Source organism: Bos indicus, chromosome 12, assembly GCF_029378745.1.
Source record: "Bos indicus isolate NIAB-ARS_2022 breed Sahiwal x Tharparkar chromosome 12, NIAB-ARS_B.indTharparkar_mat_pri_1.0, whole genome shotgun sequence".
Taxonomy (NCBI): domain Eukaryota; kingdom Metazoa; phylum Chordata; class Mammalia; order Artiodactyla; family Bovidae; genus Bos; species Bos indicus.
Genome location: NC_091771.1, coordinates 19,362,621 through 19,381,100, shown reverse-complemented (window position 1 = coordinate 19,381,100; position 18,480 = coordinate 19,362,621). Strand labels below are relative to the sequence as shown.

The window sequence follows — 18,480 nt, the reverse complement described above, 5'->3', positions numbered from 1 at the left end:
TTTCTTTAATAATGTCAACATAATAATACGTTGCTTTAATAATGTCAACATAACATATCCACAAAGATACAGCTATATTGCCCCTTATCTACCGTCCAGGATGTTTTTTATGTCTTTGTGTCCTCCCACATGACATGAGTCTGAACAAGCTCCAGGAGTTGGTGATGGACAGGGAAGCCTGGCATGCTGCAGTCCATGGGTTCACAAAGAGTAGGACACGACTGAGCGACTGAACTGTCCTCCCACCATTTGTTTATGAAATGTGGGGGAAAAAAAAAAAGGCTAACTTAAATTAGTTCCAGGCTGCCACCTAAACTGTCTGTGGTTTTATGGGATAAAAAAAGCCTTGGGGACACCGCTAGCCTCCTTTTAATTATGATTGATAGACTGGTTACTGTAGTTCACATTTAGAAACTCGTTCTAGACAAAGAAAAGAATTCAATAATAAAACGTAAGAATTATGAAACTACAAAGTACATACCCAAAAAATGTTTATGTTTAATACAGCAAATTTTTAACATTAGTAAATGATTTCATCTACCCACAAGCCCCAGATCTTGATTGTAGAGCCTAGAAACATTTGTCAAAGAAAAAATGTTACAGAACATCTGACAAAATTAAGATGCAAGTAGTATTGTTGTTCAGTTTCTAAGTTGTGCCCAACTCTTTTGCAACCCCATGGACTGTAGCCCTCCAGGCTCCTCAGTCCATGGGATTTTCCAAACAAGAATACTGGAGTGGGTTGCCATTTCCTTCTCCAGGGGATCTTCCTGACCCAGGGATCGAACTCACGTCCCCTGAATTGGTAGGCGGGTTTATCACTGAGCCAAGTGGAATGTACTTGCAAGAAATCACTGGGCCTAAATATCAGATTCCCTAAGATGCCAAATTGAGAAATGGAAGATTTCAAGGCACAAGGAAAAGAGAAAAGAAACTAATGAGAAATGGAAAATCAAAACTTCTTTTAAAAACTTAAAAGGCAACTACGCGTCTCCATTTGAGCTAGTTTAAAAAGGAAAAGACAGACAGAATATGCTACCAAAACTCTAGAGTCCTGTGACCATAACTTGAGCTTGATAATGTGGTATCATGAATGGCCCTCTGCAAGATGCATGCCAAATATTTTTAGTACTATGAACTTAAGAGATAATAACTGAGCAACTTGCTAGGTTACCAAGACCTCAAAGTGATAAATCATATTAGTAGAACATAACTGAACAGCTGGATGATATATCAGGCTCTGAGGAGCCATTCAGGCTTACTTCTCCACTTTTCACCTTCAAAAAGAACGTCTGAATGGACATATTCAGACCAAGGAGTGAGCAGGAAATAAAAATGATTGCCAGCTAAGTGGGATATACCTAAGGTGGGCCTCTTAAGACCAAGAATTTTCATCCGATGACGTAAACTCCCAATAATGTCACCAGATTTGGGTTATCTCGGTTCGGTTCGGTTCAGTTCAGTTCAGTCAGTTGTGTCCAACTCTTTGCGACCCCATGGACTGCAGCACTGCAGCCAGGGGTCCCCGTCCATCACCAACGGCTGGAGCTTGCTCAAACTCATGTGCGAGTCAGTGATGCCATTTAACCATCTCATCCTCTGTTGTCCCCTTCTCCTCCTGCCTTCAATCCTGGGTTATCTACCTCTACTTTGAAATTGTAGTTACAGAAAAAAAAATCACAAACTACTTATCAGCTGAAAAAATTCTAAACTTCAAACACTGAAAAGAATACCAAATATGGTGATGCATTTAAAAATCTAATTTTAAAAATCGCTTCTAGTTTTAGAGTTATCTATTTTGGAATTTAAGTATAATGCCATTCTCTTATTAAGATGAAAAAAATCTGATTTGTAAAACAAACACTAAACGAGAAGGGAAACTACTGTCACTGTACACACACAAATATCCCAACTTGAGTTTGTTTTTCAAGATTACAAAAAGATTACATTTCAAGATTACATTTTCTCCAAATGTGTAGTTTTTAAAGATCATTTAGTATTTCCAGGATATCTTCTTACTTTGCATGTTTCTTCTTGAAATCAATTATACCATTTTTCCTTATGTTTTTAACTTTTTAGAAAGGGATCCCCAAAGATCTTAATCACACAAATTTTTAAATAAAAACTGGTAATTCCCCTTTTGTTTATTTTAGTGTCCTACCAATTGTGCACAGAGCTATCTTAAAACATTTTGAGGTGAAGATAGCGTCTTAGGTTTTCTCCACAATCAGCATGTTAATTTAACTGGATCCCTTTCCCCAAAATGACATTTCATGAAAAATAGATTATAAAGTGTGAAAACTTAAGAACTGTCATACTGCCCAGGGTTTTTAAGCTGGTATGCAGGACCCTGGGGTATGTTGTGGGAGAGGTAAACGTTCATTCCTGGTGTCTACTGCAAAAGTTAATATCCCAAAATATCTACCTTTACCCCCAAAAAAGTATATTTTATTTAAATACTATCAGTAAAGAACATATACAGACTCTTTCCCCCTCCTGAAAATTCAAGCCAGCTTTCACAGTTAGTAAAATAATAGTGGGACCACATTAAGACATTTTTAAGGGGGAAAAGACGTGTCCGTGACAGTAGAGTGAAAATCAGCCTGAGGGTCCAGCCAAGAATAACAGGGGGAGAAAGTGAATAACTGACTCAGAAGCAACTATCCTTAATATACTGACAGCCTATCCCAATATTTTGAGTTGTGCAAGAGTGCCAACGATGTAACAGGAGACCAGATTTGCCATGGGATATATCTGCCTTAATGGTGTTTAAGAAATAAAGTGAAATGGAGAAAAATTAGTAGCCAAATCAGAACGGCTGAAAGAACAAATATACATAGAGTGTAAGGAAATCAAGACAAACTGTTGAGCCTTTACTATACGCCAGCAACCAAAAGAAACCCGTAGGATAGAAAAAGGCATCTCATTCCATGGGGGTGGAACATAATCTATGAAAATTATTTCCTCCTACAACTTGAATGACCATAGACCCAGTTTTCCCTGAACTACTTTGATTTATTCCTGTTGTCCCATGTAATAACAATTCTTTCTTTCACTCTGAAAAGTACCCCAATCTGGACAATAATTATCTGGTCATTCCACCCAACTCTACTGATTCCCTCCCCCACTCCAAAAAAAATTATTTTCAGTCATCATTTTTTCTAAGAAAATTCAGGCATGAGAAAATTTCAGTTTTGAGGAGAAACATTAGGAACTGCTATAGAACAGAGGCTTCAAAGTACAAAATACCTGATTCTTGTTTGGTTGTCAGTAGTGCTGTCAGAGCCGCATTGGAAAACCAGGTCATGGTAAGATGGTCTTTGTGGAGGCAGTGGAAGTAAGGTCATCTGAGGGAAAGAGTTACTACTTGAGGCTGGTGCGGAAGGTTGTTCTATAAACACTGTAATCCTCCCAGTTAGCATCTCAATTGTTTTGCTGCAAGAGCCAAACACCCTGAAGAAAGCCTGAGTATTTCGGCTTAGGAAATGTACCTCCACAAGAGCAGGTCTTGGCTGTAACTTGTGTTCTTGGTTTAAGAGGTCCACCAGAGGATTGAGTTCATAGAATAGAGCCTCTCTCTGAAGTCTAAGATGGTCTGAAAAGTCAGTGGGTAGTAGAAGTTGCTGAGTTCTCAAAAAATCTAAGATGAAACTAAATAAAACACCATCTCTGTCCACAAAAATCTGGCCATCAACCATCTTGAATTCTTTGTCTCTGCCATCTAACATTCTCATCAACCGAGAGCCAGGAAACTGCTGTAAGGTGGAAGACCGTGTGGTGAATACCTTCCCTCCCACGTTCAAAGTGACCAGTTCCTGACCACTCATTCTTCTCTTGCTTCCAAGTGAAGGCCACAAACCATCAGACACAGCCTTAGGAACCTGTAAATCAACCTTAACCACAATGTTAGTTATATATGATTAAGAAATCCAGGGGAGGGGAAAATAACAGAAACAGAGACCTAAATTTCCAGGTAACTACTGTTAAAGCAAATAGTGTGTCCATAGCCGTGTTTACAAATTTGAGAGTTGCTTGGGAACCTGCAGTATACAAAGTGAAAAAGCAACAGATGAGAAACTGGATAGTTCAAGGAAACTGCCAATAGGCCTGAGAACAGGGGACAGTTACAGTATCCCATCTAAAAAGAAAAATCCTTCATAAAAACCTCTTATAAATATGTATTCAAATATATTCTGGAACCAGAAAACCATTCAGCCTCTCCACACCGCGTATCTACTCGAGTCCTCATGGCAGAGACACTTTCTAGAGAAACATCTTAATTTCTTACGACCCCTGTAGAAATTTAGTGGCTAAATTCTAGATTGACCGTTGGGGATGAGGCAGTCATTACCTCAATCAGCAGCTGAAGGTGACTCCTCTTCTCATAACTGCAAAGATTCTTCTGTACTTGAAATTTAGTTGCCACCTTTTTTGCCCATCCCTGCTTGTATTACCTCCTCTTAACCAAATTAATGTACTGGGGTGAACACCCTCTGGGCTGTCAAGGAATGTCTTGCCCCTTGACAGAAATAAGTTTGACTGAAAGAGGTTCTAAGTCACTTCCTGTTTTCATCTGAAGCCTAAACAAGGTGAGAAAAATTACGTATTTTTCTTCTGTGGGAGATAGGGCATCTTTACCTCATGTGAGCAGCCAGGGTAGTACTAGTGTTGAGCTGGTTTACTTTGTACTTTGTAATAGCTGATAGACTGCTTCATCTACTGTCAAGTGAGTCTCACTGAAGTTCTTTAAACAAGTGGACTGGTTGGTTGTACAGTTGCCATTATATTTTGGAACAACACTTAGTTGCCAGTAAAAAGGAGGTCTTCCCACTTCCTGCTTTTGCCATGTGTTCTTTTTAACCCATGCCTTGTCTTACACAGTCACTAACACTTCTGTAGTTTACCACCAAATTCCTTTGGTGATAAATTTACAAAACCTAAAAGCAGATAAAAGGCAAACTGAAATAAATCTCCACCCTCCTAAAAATGTCAGCTTAGCATAAGAAAATGCCAGTTTTTGTTTACATGAGATTTACATTGTATTGAAAAAGGAAATCAACCATCTGCAGAAAAAGCTGCAAATTCAATCCATCTTATCTTATTCCTTTTTTAAAGAATGTTCACTCTCAAAAAACAAAAAAGAGTTGTTTTACAAGAGCAGTCTTTATTACATGCTTAAAAACAATCATTACACTACCTCATCAATACAGTATTAAATCATGTACTCTCTTACCCCCTCCTTTCATAGCACAAACATAACCGATACTGGGGATAGGATGCTAATTTCAAAAGCACCTTAAAAAGGAAGGAGGGCTGGAGACTAAACTATTAAATTTCACTTTTATCTTTATGCTACCTAATTTCAACATGTATAAGACATTATTTTTGAAAGGAATATTTTTAGAGGGCGATATCTGACTGGAATTTTAACCAAATCTGAACTACCACTCTATTCTAACAAATTTCTAACAAAAGACACAGAACTATGTACTTGAAACAGATTTTATAATAGTTTATATTTGCACACAAATTCTGCCACATTGTTCAGCACCACCAAAGTAAAACTCTTCAATCTTTCACTGAAAATGAAAAGCCCATCTGTCAACTGTTCCCAGTAAAAAACTGATTGTTCTACAAAATCAGCTGATCTAGTCAGGTAGGAGCTAAAGTTTGAAAGATTATCTTTCCAAGTTGCGATTTCATCAAATAGAGACCATTCTAAGAACATGGTGGGACTGAAGAAAATGAGAAGGCCAAGCAGAATGACCACCACAAATAATGGATAAAGTCTCCAGGGAATCTTGCTAATGAACGTGCCAGTATCTTGAGGCAAGGAAAGTTTATCCACGTCCACTAGTTTTATGTCTTCCCACTGACTGGTATCAAAGTTCTTCATCAAAGGGCTTGAGGGCAAATTTGAGGGAGGCAAAGGAGTTTCCTTGATGACTTTTATTTTCTCCCTGAACTCCTGCATCTGCTGCAGAAATATGATGGGTTCTGACACATCTTTGAAAGCCTCAGCAATGTTAAAGGCCATTCGCTGTTCCTGCAAGATGGTGTTGAGTTTGTTGATCTCTGGGTCATAGGCCTGCATCACTGCAAGTTTCATGGTCTCAAAGTCAGACAGGATTTCATTCTTCTTCTGATCTAACGTGTATTGTAACTTCTCAAAAAACTCCTTCACTTTATCCGAATCTTTAGTCAGCAACTGTAGAGACTTCCTTTTGCTAGTTTCCAAGGTATCCAAGCGAGAAAGGGCATCTCCCCGACGCCAGGTCTCAAAGCTCTGGAAGAGGGACTCAAAGGCGTCCCTTTCCTGAGCGTAGGCATCTTCGATAGAACAGAAGACGTGCTTGGTGTGCTCACCCCGAGTCGCACAGATGCCACAGATCAGCTGCATGTCAGTCAGGCAGAAAATGTTGAGAGGCTGTCCCAAGTGTCCTTTGCACACTGGCATTTTGGGAGAGACCTTAATCTTGTTATACTTTTCCACAATACCCTTCAGGGAGTAATTAACCTGCAGGCTGTTGACTCCCGTCGCTGAAGTTTCCTTCCGGCACGTGGGGCACTTAAATGGAGAGGATCTCCACAGGGAATTCCGCACATTCCCCTCTAAGATCCCTTCTAAGCACTTTTTGCAAAAGTTGTGTGAGCAAGGCAAAACTCGGGGATCATCAAACAGACTGCAACAGATTGGGCACGTGAGGTCTTCTTCAAGCAGCTCCATCACATCTCCTACCAGAGAGAGAGAAACATTTTATTTTACGCTGGGAATCCCCTCCATTTGGACTATGAAATAATTAGAAGAAACTATCTTCACAGCCATTAAAAAATGCTCCTGTCACAGAAATAACTGGTCAAGCAAAGAAAATAAGAGAAATTTGGGACGGGAATGCACACCAAAGCAGATTTCATCTGCTGGGACTAGAACACACTCCTTATCAGTGGGGCTCCCTGCACACAAGGCCTTTGTGTGGGCTTTCCAACAACAGGCATTGGCTGAGACAGGGCGAGGACTGGGACAACTGCAAGTTGAGCCAGCAGGGCCCAAATGCTTGTTTTAAAACAGAGCTGACTACTAGCTGTCAGAAACAAAGCCACTCAGTGTCTGAGCAGAATGAGCTCTTTAGTCTGGGCCCACAATTATAAAATGGTATGCTATTTAAAGAAAGAAGCAGAGATATAAATCCAAGCATGTTCTCTCACAGAGACTTTTATTAAAAACTGGCACATTTTCCTATTTCAAAGGCAAGATTACAATTATTAAAATCAGGGGTAAAAACATAAAATGAGAGAGCTGCAATTCATTCTTCCCTAGAGAACTAAATGGATATTTTTTAAAACCACTGGGACAGTAATCAAAGCTGTCTGCACTGTCTGGAGCAATCAGTTCTCAAGGTGCAGTGGGGAGAAACCTGGGCGACCCTAAGCCTCTTCCAGGGCACCTGTGAGGACAATACTATTTTCATAGTAATACTGAGATGCTATTTACCTTTGGCACAGTGTTGACACTGCACTGTTAAAAAAGCAACGGTAAGCAGACACAGCTGTGGCCTTAGCAAGAACCAAACAAGACCACAGGTAGCCCCAAACTGGATTCCTAATGTATTCTTCACCACCACACACCCACAGCTGGGGCAAAGGTGAGGGCAGCCAGTTTCAGTTTAGAATGTTCTTGATGAAACGGTAAAAATTATGCATTGTACTAAATCTTAATTCTTCTGTACATGTCTTTGTAAATCTTTCATGTAACAAAATATGAAGTAACCACAAAGTATTTCTATTGCATACCAGCAGATACTGTCTGAAGCAAAAGCAATTAGGCAATTTAGCCACAAGCTAATCAGCTGCTTTTTCCAGGGAACGCCATTTTTATACTTGAAACAATGAATGACAAACTGTGGGTGTGGAGACTATCTGGCAGACATTTTTCTGAAAACAAACAAAATGAGCCCATCACTTCAAGGGAAACAAATGACAGTTTCTCGCCAATGATAAAAAGTTGAATTTTTAAGTGAAAACTGGATTTTGGCAAACATAGTTGCCACTTAAGAGCTTGACAGTTTACCATTAATTAAAGACTTTTCCAATGAAACAAGTGGTAATATTAACATGCGTATTGTTTTACGACAGAGATCTTTGTATAATGAAATATGTCACTGTTTGGAGATCTACTGGAGAAGGAAACGGCAACCCACTCCACTGTTCTTGCCTAGAGAATCCTGTGGATGGAGGAGCCTGGTGGGCTGCTGTCCATAGGGTCGCACAGAGTCAGACACAACTGAAGCTACTTAGCGTGCGTGCGTGCATTGGAGATCTACATTACACAGCGAATTAACTGGTTCAAATCACCAATGCATGTTACAGGTCATGCCTGGGTAAAAGATCAAAAGACCAATATGTTAAAAAAAATATGATTTCAGATTTCATACTTCAACCAACTATTAACAAACTACCACTTGTTGAGTTTTGGTATAGTATCAAAGAAGAGTGATAGTTTTCCGAAAAGGGCATTAAAATATTCCTCCTTTCACCAACTACGTATCTGTCCCAAGCCAAATTGGATTTTCTTTGTATATTTCAACCAAAATAACTGATTGTAATAGATGTAATGCAGAGATACAGAAAAGATTCCTGTTGTTGTCTACTAAATGGCGATTCTTGACAGAGATCTCTAAATATGTAAACCAAGGCCACCCTTCTCACAATTGTTCTGAAAAGTTATTTTTCACAAATTACTTATGTTAACATGTGATAGGCTTATCGTCATTTTAAATGAATTACCTTAAATTTTTTTCTCAGTTTTAATTTCAAATACACATGTAAATAAAAGTTCTTGGGAGCCTCAGCTTTCAAGTGTAAAGGGGTCCTGAGACCAAAATATTTGAGACCTTTGAACTAGAGAATACTAATTTTCATTTCAAGTTTATTCTTTTAAAATGTATATTTTAAAACTTTTATCCCTAAAGTTTTAGAAACAAAAATAGCACTAAATATGTCCCCATTCAGTTCACTAAGATAAATATATCCTTCAGTATTTATCACATTACCACCAAAGTAATATACAATTTATGAATAATAAATAAATAAAATAGGGTCTACTAATTTCTATGTCAAGGAACCAGAGATCAAATTGCCAACATCCACTGGATCATGGAAAAAGCAAGAGTTACAGAAAAACATTTATTTCTGCTTTATTGACTATGCCAAAGCCTTTGACTGTGTGGATCACAATAAACTGTGGAAAATTCTGAAAGAGATGGGAATACCAGACCACCTGATCTGCCTCTTGAGAAATCTGTATGCAGGTCAGGAAGCAACAGTTAGAACTGGACATGGAACAACAGACTGGTTCCAGATAGGAAAAGGAGTACGTCAAGGCTGTATATTGTCACCCTGTTTATTTAACTTATATGCAGAGTACATCATGAGAAACGCTGGACTGGAAGAAACACAAGCTGGAATCAAGACTGCTGGGAGAAATATCAATAACCTCAGATATGCAGATGACACCACCCTTATGGCAGAAAGTGAAGAGGAACTAAAAAGCCTCTTGATGAAGGTGAAAGTGGAAAGTGAAAAAGTTGGCTTAAAGCTCAACGTTCAGAAAACGAAGATCATGGCATCCGGTCCCATCACTTCATGGGAAATAGATGGGGAAACAGTGCAAACAGTGTCAGACTTTATTTTTTTGGGCTCCAAAATCACAGCAGATGGTGATTGCAGCCATGAAATTAAAAGACGCTTACTCCTTGGAAGGAAAGTTATGACCAACCTAGACAGCATATTCAAAAGCAGAGACATTACTTTGCCAACAAAGGTTCGTCTAGTCAAGGCTATGGTTTTTCCAGTGGTCATGTATGGATGTGACAGTTGGATTGTGAAGAAGGCTGAGCACTGAAGAATTGATGCTTTTGAACTGTGGTGTTGGAGAAGACTCTTGAGAGTCCCTTGGACTGCAAGGAGATCCAACCAGTCCATTCTAAAGGAGATCAGCCCTGGGATTTTTTTGGAAGGAATGATGCTAAAGCTGAAACTCCAGTACTTTGGCCACCTCATGCGAAGAGTTGACTCATTGGAAAAGACTCTGATGCTGGGAGGGATTGGGGGCAGGAGGAGAAGGGGATGACAGAGGATGAGATAAGCATCACTGACTCCATGGACTTGAGTCTGGGTGAACTCCAGGAGTTGGTGATGGACAGGGAGGCCTGGCGTGCTGCGATTCATGGGGTCGCAAAGAGTTGGACACGACTGAGCGGCTGATCTGATCTGATCTGATCTGAATCTCTATGTCATCTTATAACCAAAAGTAAGTAAACACTTTTGACAGTAATTTTAAGAATCACAATTGGACCTACAATGTAGAAGACTTAAAAGATAAGCTGAACTTGCAGGACTAATTGGTTTATGGTCTTCGGTTGTAAGAGATATTTGTATAATACATATATATGTGGAACTGGGGCTTCCTTGGTGGCTCAATGGTTTGATCTCGGTCGGGAAGATCCCCTGGAGAAGGAAATGGCAACCCACTCCAGTATTCTTGCCTGTGAAATCCAATGGATAGAGGTGCCTGGTGGGCTACAGTCCATGGGGTCGCAGAGTCAGACACGACTTAGCAACTAAACAACAATGTAGAACTAAAGTAGAGTATTCTGTCAAAATGTAGTGTTACATGGCAAAAATGGTGATGAGCTTATTTTTCTGAAAAATCTTTTGTGACATGACAAATCAAATAATCTTCGAAAAGCACTGGAAAGAGAATGGCTTCAGAGACTGAGGTCAGTGTGCTAAAAGGTTATCAAGCAGTTATAAAACACTCTCTTTAGAGCAAAGAAAGAAAACTTTTCATGACCCTCCACCACTAGTCCTGGTTCCATCACCTCCCCTGCTCTCTAACATGTTTCACCTAGAATTATATTTTGGAGTACGCAGTAGAAACAGGAAAGTAGCGGCGGCAGCATTCAATAAAGTAAACCTAATTTACTCTTCCTTGCCAGGTTAATATTTCCAGAGAATCCTATCTAAGCATGTTAAATAACTAAAAGGAAGAACAAAGGATACCAAGTTTTGTCATGAGAAGGAGAAAAAGGGACCCAAGACAAAGAAACTTCCAAGTATGATCAAAAAGAAAAAAGGAAAATGTCACACAAAGGAAAATTTAGAAATAATAGTCATCCCAAAGCCATAATCAATTTACAGCTCTTAAAATGAACCAGAGAAAAACGTTATTTGGAAAGTCCCTTTTCTAAAAAAATTGCATCAAAACCATAGTAGAACCTGTTATTTCACTTTTAGTGATACAACTTATAAATTTTAGTTCATAATTTAAAGATTTTCATTTTAATCCACATTAAAACAATTTTATTTTCTTAGCTTTATACTCAAAACCTTATGTCAAAACTCTGTGAGCAATTCCCTAGCTGACTTTTAGAGGAAACTGAGATATATTAGCCTAACAACCCAAGAAACCATGGCAAGTTTGTTGCCTTTAAAGTTTTAAAGGAAAACAATAAGGTTTTTAGCCTAACTAAGAGAAGGGTATGCTTCACAGTAAAGGAACTTACAGCTTCTTTTCTTAAAAGTGTGCTAACACATAAAAATCTAAATAAATCGCCTGAGCTTACTTCTTTGACAAAACTAAAATATACATCCCCTTTTTAGGGGGACAAATATAGATGTTAAGAAACTTTATTATGTGAACAAAATTTTTGTTCACCAGTCATAAAATTTCAACTTAATCAATCTCAAACTAAGTATATAAAGGCAAACAAGTTTTCCAAGATTCATTTCTTCTTTTGAATTAAAACTTCCCAAGTTGTTTATTTTGGCTGCTCCACACAGCTTGTGGGATCTTAGTTCCCTGACTAGGAATTGAACCTGGGCCTGTAGTAAGGAAATCGCAGAGTCCTAATCATCACACTGCCAAGGAATTCCTAAAAATCTCCCAAGTTCTATACCAACAAAGAAAGTAGCTGAGTATATAACTAGTTACCTACCACCTCCTCTGGTTTTCAACTTCATTTGTCTACTATATTTATACTTTAAAATATATTTTTTAATTTATGGAGAATAAAACTCCTTTTTGTACATAATTCTTTGAGTTTTGACAAATGCAGTTGTATAACACCACCACAGATTTATTTTTAAGCAAACTTTCAAAATATCCACTCAAGGAAGACTATAAAAACTGTTTGATCAATACTACCTTGAGTAGGTATATATTAATAGCAACAAGAGTCTTTAATACACCAACCAGAATACTTTTAAAAGATAGAAAAGCTAACAGTTACAAGCTTCCCTGATGGCTCAGACAGTAAAGAATTTGCCTGCAATGTAGGAAACCCAGGTTCGATCCCTGGGTTGGGAAGATCCCCTGGAGAAGGGAATGGGTACCCACTCCAGCACTCTTGCCTGGAGAATCCCATGGACAGAGGAGCCTGGCAGCTACAGTCCATGAGGTCGCAGAGTCGGACACGGCTTTAGACTAACACAACCCAAGGGAAAGGAGTCATAAAACACAATTAAAGTTGACTTCTCCCTCCTGGAAGCCTTTTTGTTTTTATATGCTCAACTCAAAATGATTATAAATGAAGAGGTGTTCATTTTATTCACTCTTAAAAGGTAATTTTAATAAAACCTTTTAATTAAAAGAACCTTTCCTATTAAATCTTGGCACTTCATTAGTTGACAACAATATAAAGTTCAAAATAATAGCCATGATTTTTTCCCCAAATCCCATTAGAGAATAAAAAGATTATAACTTGTATCTTAGAAATTTAAACCTGATTTCCATCCTGCTTTGATCTTTGAATTCAGAGATTTCAAAGCAGTATCTAAATACCTAACAAGTAACTAGATAGAAAATACTGAAACTCACTTCACAGACAAAACTAAATTATGTGAACTCTACTAAACAGCCAATCATCAATCAACCTTATTTTGGAACAAAGTATAGAATAAAAGAGCTCACCTTTTAAAAACTTATGTCCTCTAATCCCACTAGTTAATTTTATTTTCAAATAGTATACTGATAATTTAGTAAGAGATCCACTAAATGGTTTCTTGAAACTTACTGAAGATGTATTAACAATAATTGAGTCTAGGTGGAGGATGTAAGGATATCTATTGTAGTGTACTTTTAATTTTCAGTATATTTGAAAATTTTCACAAAAGTTGGAAAAAAAAAACTCAACAGTGAGACCAGTTATAAGAAAATCATATTGTGCTAAAAAGGTAAAACTTTAGAAATACTAGCTGACTATGATAAGCCTCATAAAGAGCTTAATCTGCTGTAATATTTTTTTATCTTTTATAAAATTAAAAGTATCTTATTGGAAATCTCTGGATCCAGGCCTATGAGTAGACTGACATACTCATTTTTGCTCTCAATCTATGACCCTGGACAAACCACTTACACATGTTAAACTGTGTAAAACCTCATTGAAAAACTGTTTTGAAAGTTATCTAATATATGAAAACTATTTACCAAGTTGTTTTTTTTTTAAGTACTCTTTCAGTATGTTATTAACACTTCATTCTGGCTTTTAGAGACTGTGCCAAAACATGATCCAAACAGGATAATGTGAGATTAAGAAAAAAACAAAATTTCTGATAACTTAAAAAAGGAATATGAAAATTAATATACCAAGTATAGTATCTAAAATAGCTTATCTAATTGTTACATGGCCCTTGCAAACACCGTATAATTTACCTTTGTGTCCATATAAGACATACCTTTTCTGGCACTGTCCTAGAACAAGTGGCAGTAATAAGTAAATAAGTAATAATAAGTAAAATTTCCCCCACAGTATTTCTAATAGGATTCCTGATTAGAGCAAAATAAACCTAGTACAGAAAGTCTAGCAGCTTAGAAGCCCTGCCTACTCACAATGTTCACAAGTTTTTGGACTAAGATGACATCTCAAAACCCAAAAACTAGGTCATTACCTTCATAGTCCAGACAAATTTGGAAAAAATTAGTTTTTTCCTTTCCTTCATTCTCTTCTCTATGCCACTCTTTTTCCTTGACTCCTTTGTTTATTCTTCTTTTATCTCATCTTCCCCATTCTACTTCAAGGAACATAATCTTTTTGATTTCCTCTTATTCCCTCCTTATCTCACACCTTCTCTCTCTTATGTGATAGTCACCCAAGATATTATTCTGTAATCCTGTTAATCAGTAGCATTAAATCAATAGTTCTAGGACTATGAGCTAGATCAGATATCACTATCCTATTTATGAACAACTATTTAGAAATCTATGAGGCCATCTAATGGTATGGAATCCCAGTCTCTCCCACCCAGATGAAATCAATTAGAATAAAATGAGGGTCTGAATTTCAAGGAAACATAATATATGGCCTAAATTATTCTCCTAGTCTGGTACCAACCAGATTCAGATTATTTATCTTTACCTGTTAAGAGTTAAAATTAACTTAAATTGGACTACCAACAAAGGTTTTATGAACCAGATGTGTCTGGTTTCTTTTCTCCCAAATAAATGTAAAGAGGTTTAAATGAAGGTGAAAAAATTTTAGAACAAATCTTTCGCAACAACAAACTTGGCAATCACTAGCCTAAATTATTATCCCCACCTGATTGGTATCTACTAAAAGTTTTCATTATCTAGCCCTGCATTTGAGGTTAATGCCAGCTTTCAGAAAAGTACTGTCAACTCAGTACACAGCAAGCTAGATCTGGTAAGTGAAATCACGTAGTGTGTAATACTGCGCCAAGAGAAAAAGGTTATTTTGTGGCTAACTGATCAGTACTACCTACCAATAAAATTGGTCTGAACCAAGTTCCCTTTGTTCAGTGTAGAATTACATACACATTTTATTCTAAGTAAAACTCATCTAGAAAATATTTCAAATAGAAAGCTGATTATGCTAAACTTTAAGCAATTTCCAGGTTGGCTATATTCTATCCACTATGCTGACACTCCGCCCTCCTATTCAGTATATGCACATATTCAGGGGAAAAAAGAAAGAGCTCCTCTGGGAATTTTAAAGGGTTGGCCAGGCTATTGCCAAATAGGATACACTTGTGCTTATTCCACAGGAAAGACAATGATTTAAACTACTGGCAAAAATTTTCAGTTCCACTCTTCCTTAGAAATGTATCTACACCTATAATGCAAATGAATTAGAAAGCATCCACATTAAGGGAATCTGCTTGGATTCCCTCAAGGGCTTAACTGGAGTGTAACTATTCTCTATGTCAAAGGACACCTATTTTTGGTTAACTGTTAGGGGTGCTATTCCTCTAGTACCTAAGAGTTTCAAGGCAAGGTAATGACAGTAGCAGTGTCTTTCATGAATACAAAAATGGATAATCCAACGATCTAATGCTGTTTTAAAAGATGAAATATTAAGTAAAAAATCAGTTCCTGCCCTAAATTCCAAAATATAGCACATTTACAGAGGTATTATCATACAAGATGTGATAAATGCCTTACAAAAGGACATAGAAAGCTGACACCATACTAATGTTGGAGAGGTTATCCATACAAGTGGATTTTGTTTTTCTAAAATTGTAATTTGTGATTACAGAAAATTCAGGAAATATAGGGAAAAAATTACCCATGGTCATATTGCCAAGAAATAACCATTATTATTATTTTGGTGTATTTCGTCTAACATTATTTTGGCATATTTCTTCCAATCTTGTGTGTGTATGCACACCATATTTTAACAGAACTGGTAGCATAACACAACTTTGTGTCCACTTTTTCCACTTATTTTATTACCTGCATTTCCCCTATTGTTCCCCTATTCTTTTAAAAGATGATCATCTATCTTATGGATATGCTATTTCCTACTGTTTAATTTGGGGGGATTATAACATTTTAATGAACAATGTAGCAAAGTCTTAGTCCAACACTCTAATTATTTCCTTAGATGGTTCCTTTAAGTGTATTGTCAGGTGAGTCAAAGAGTAGAAACATTCTCAAGGCTCCTGAAAAAACTGCCAAGTTTCCCTCTAGAAAAGAGTACACCACTTTCTGCACTCTGACCAATGATGTATGATGGTGCTCCACCTCTCCAAGTAGTTCCTGACCTTACAACAGAACCATACTTTTATAGAACTTAGTTAAAAAAAAAACAAAAACAAAAAGAAGAAAAAGGCATACTTTACCATACCTACCTAAGTTTAAAGTATAAAACAGTTTATGGCAGTTAATATTAGTATGTGTCTGCATATCACCAATACATAGTATACAGTGCTAAAAGTTATGGGATAAGAATAAAACAAATACTGGGCTTAAAAACATCTTGGCAGTCATTTAGCTAAACACCTAACTTTACAAGTGAAAACAGAGCCCCACCCAACCCTGCAACTGTACACAGCAAGCAAGGCATAGGACCTGAGTTGCCCAATTATGAGACCTTAGCACTATCCGAAAAGTGGGTCAAGAATTCAGGATCCTCACTCATTAAATGGAGACATCTAATCATGAGTTCTCTAAATCCCTTCTAAAATGCTATAATTTTTACAAAGTAGATTGTAACAGATTCTCCAGTGAAGAAGGGTAAAGAGCACTGAAACTGCATCTAACTACCTAGTTTTCCAAGCACTAGTTCTCCCCTTCATGGAATCAGGATTTTTACAATACCTACCTCATGTTCTTGGAAAGATTAAGTAACGTGTGACAATCTTGTAAACTATTGACCTACATCAGTGTAAGGTGATTTAATTAACATATGTGTGTATAGATACTGTAAAAACTATAACTACACATTTAGTGTTATGTTAGAGCATGAGTGTATTAACCAAGAAAAGTCTAAGACAGTTGGACTCTTTTGAACTATAATTTTAAGGGAGGGCAAAGTGTTACATAGCATAGTAGGTGCAAAGCACCGTTGATGGAGATGGGCATACCTGTGGGCATAGCTGAACAGCTGTGGCAGAAGTTAGGGCCAGGTAACCAATACATGTAGAGAATAAAAATAACCTGGTGTTACAGAAAGACTTGCCAGAGAGGCTTAGTATGTCAGCTGGTGCAAAAAAAAAAAAGACTATTTTTAGGGAAAGACAGGAGAGTATGAAGAAATAGATCTTCTTACTGTTCAAGACACAAGTATAACCAATTAATCAACAACTCCATCAAGTTCTACCAGAGGGACTGGCTATGTAAAAGAAATTCTGCTTTTAAAATACCTATTATATAAAGGTCTCTAGGGTCAGAAAACTCAAGCCCTATCGTACAAACCCAAGCAGTGACACAGGAAGTGGAAAAAAAAAAAAAAAAACAACCCTATTTAAAAGCAAAAGTGGTTGTAGCCTCTTTTCCTTTACAATACAAATCTTTGAATTATGTTTCAAATAACTGTCATATAAAGTGTCTAAGTATTTAATCTATTTTTCTGGGTTTTGACAAAATACGAAAAGAACAAAGACCATTTATGAGGATGGGAACACATACACTCAACAGAGTTCGATTTTGAAAGGTTCTGGGCCTGAAGACATTGGGTGCTTTTCTGCTTAATGTAGGGAAAAGTATTGTAGTTTACCTCTGTCAATGCAAGCCAGGAGTATTGGTCAGGTTACTGTTTCCCAAGGCAAAGCAATCAGGTTTTGGTTTGTTTTTTCTTCAGATCGTGACTGGTAATCAAAACGAGGCTACTGCAGAGAAAGAACAAAGAAAGAAGAGTGTTACGCATTTATCTGCACAGGATCCTTAGTCTTGACCCTCACTTTTTTTTTCAATCATCCCCAACAAATAAAGCCAGCCGGCAAGGACCTGGTGAAAAAGCCATGAGCCTGGGATAGCCTGGCGATCTTTTGTGCTAAGGAGCTTCACGGCTAGGGCGCCCTCCCCCGGCACCAGGCAGCCTCCCCACGTTCAGTGCCAGAGGGTGGTGGTCGCGCGCTCCGACTCTGGTTCATGGTCGCCTCTTCTTTTGTAGGCGATCCCGAGGAGCCTGCGGTGAAGCCAGGAGCGCTTGGTAGCGGAGCAGGTTTCCTGGAGTCCGGCCACACTGGCCCGGCCCCCGGCCGCCCACCCGCACGCCGTTCCCCCCACCTCCGGTAACCGGGCCCGGCTGCTCTCCGCGGAGACCAGAGCGCAGACCGAGCTCTCCGCCAGCCCCCACGCACGCAGGTGCCCGCCCAGCCAGGGCAAGTCCCCACCCCGCTTCCCCAGGAGAAGCCGGCCAGCGCGTACTTATCTCGGACCTCCGGGGCCGGTGGAGGGGAGCCTCCGGGAGCCGCGCAGTGGCCAGTCCTCCGGCCGCGGGTACCGCGCGTTTACGAGGCGGGAACGGCTGCAAAATGGACTCGCGGCGCCGACGGGCCCCGCCCCGACGCCCTCCTTCCCCAGGCACTTCGGTCCGCCTCCCCCGCCGAGCCGCGCCTTTGTTCCGCCTTCCGCGGCTCGCCTTTCCCCCGGGGAGGGAGGCCGCGGGTGAGGGCAGGCGGGAGCCCTTCCGGTATCTCCAACCGCCGCCTGCAACCGCCTCCGCGTGCGGCGCGGGGCCG

The 18,480-nt window shown here is 38.8% G+C and overlaps 2 protein-coding genes across 12 annotated transcripts in view; both read right to left on the bottom strand.

The window, feature by feature from the left end:
* Nucleotides 1-5,006, bottom strand: part of KCNRG (potassium channel regulator) — a 110,069-nt gene extending 105,063 nt beyond the window's left edge. For all 9 annotated transcript variants that reach the window (XR_011569711.1, XR_011569708.1, XR_011569705.1 and 6 more), the window contains exon 1: nucleotides 3,250-5,006. Coding sequence is in view for 2 of the 9 variants with exons in the window: in XM_070800119.1 (XP_070656220.1) it covers nucleotides 3,250-3,827 (578 nt within the window). In the remaining 7 variants the exon portion in view is untranslated. The remainder of the gene's footprint in view (nucleotides 1-3,249) is intronic.
* Nucleotides 5,007-5,144: 138 nt separating this feature from the next.
* TRIM13 (tripartite motif containing 13) lies at nucleotides 5,145-18,310 on the bottom strand. 3 transcript variants are annotated; one of them, XM_019971315.2, is made up of 3 exons: nucleotides 18,178-18,310; nucleotides 17,514-17,625; nucleotides 5,145-6,735 (listed from the first exon to the last, which is right to left on the bottom strand). In XM_019971315.2, the coding sequence occupies exon 3, from the start codon at nucleotides 6,725-6,727 to the stop codon at nucleotides 5,504-5,506; it is 1,224 nt and encodes a 407-aa protein (XP_019826874.1). In that variant the 5' UTR covers nucleotides 6,728-6,735; nucleotides 17,514-17,625; nucleotides 18,178-18,310; the 3' UTR covers nucleotides 5,145-5,503. The 3 variants fall into 3 exon arrangements, with proteins under 3 accessions (XP_019826874.1, XP_019826873.1, XP_019826875.1); XM_019971314.2 differs by having other exon boundaries at nucleotides 18,167-18,307; XM_019971316.2 differs by lacking the exon at nucleotides 18,178-18,310 and adding an exon at nucleotides 17,744-18,130.
* Between the last annotated feature and the right edge of the window lie 170 nt (nucleotides 18,311-18,480).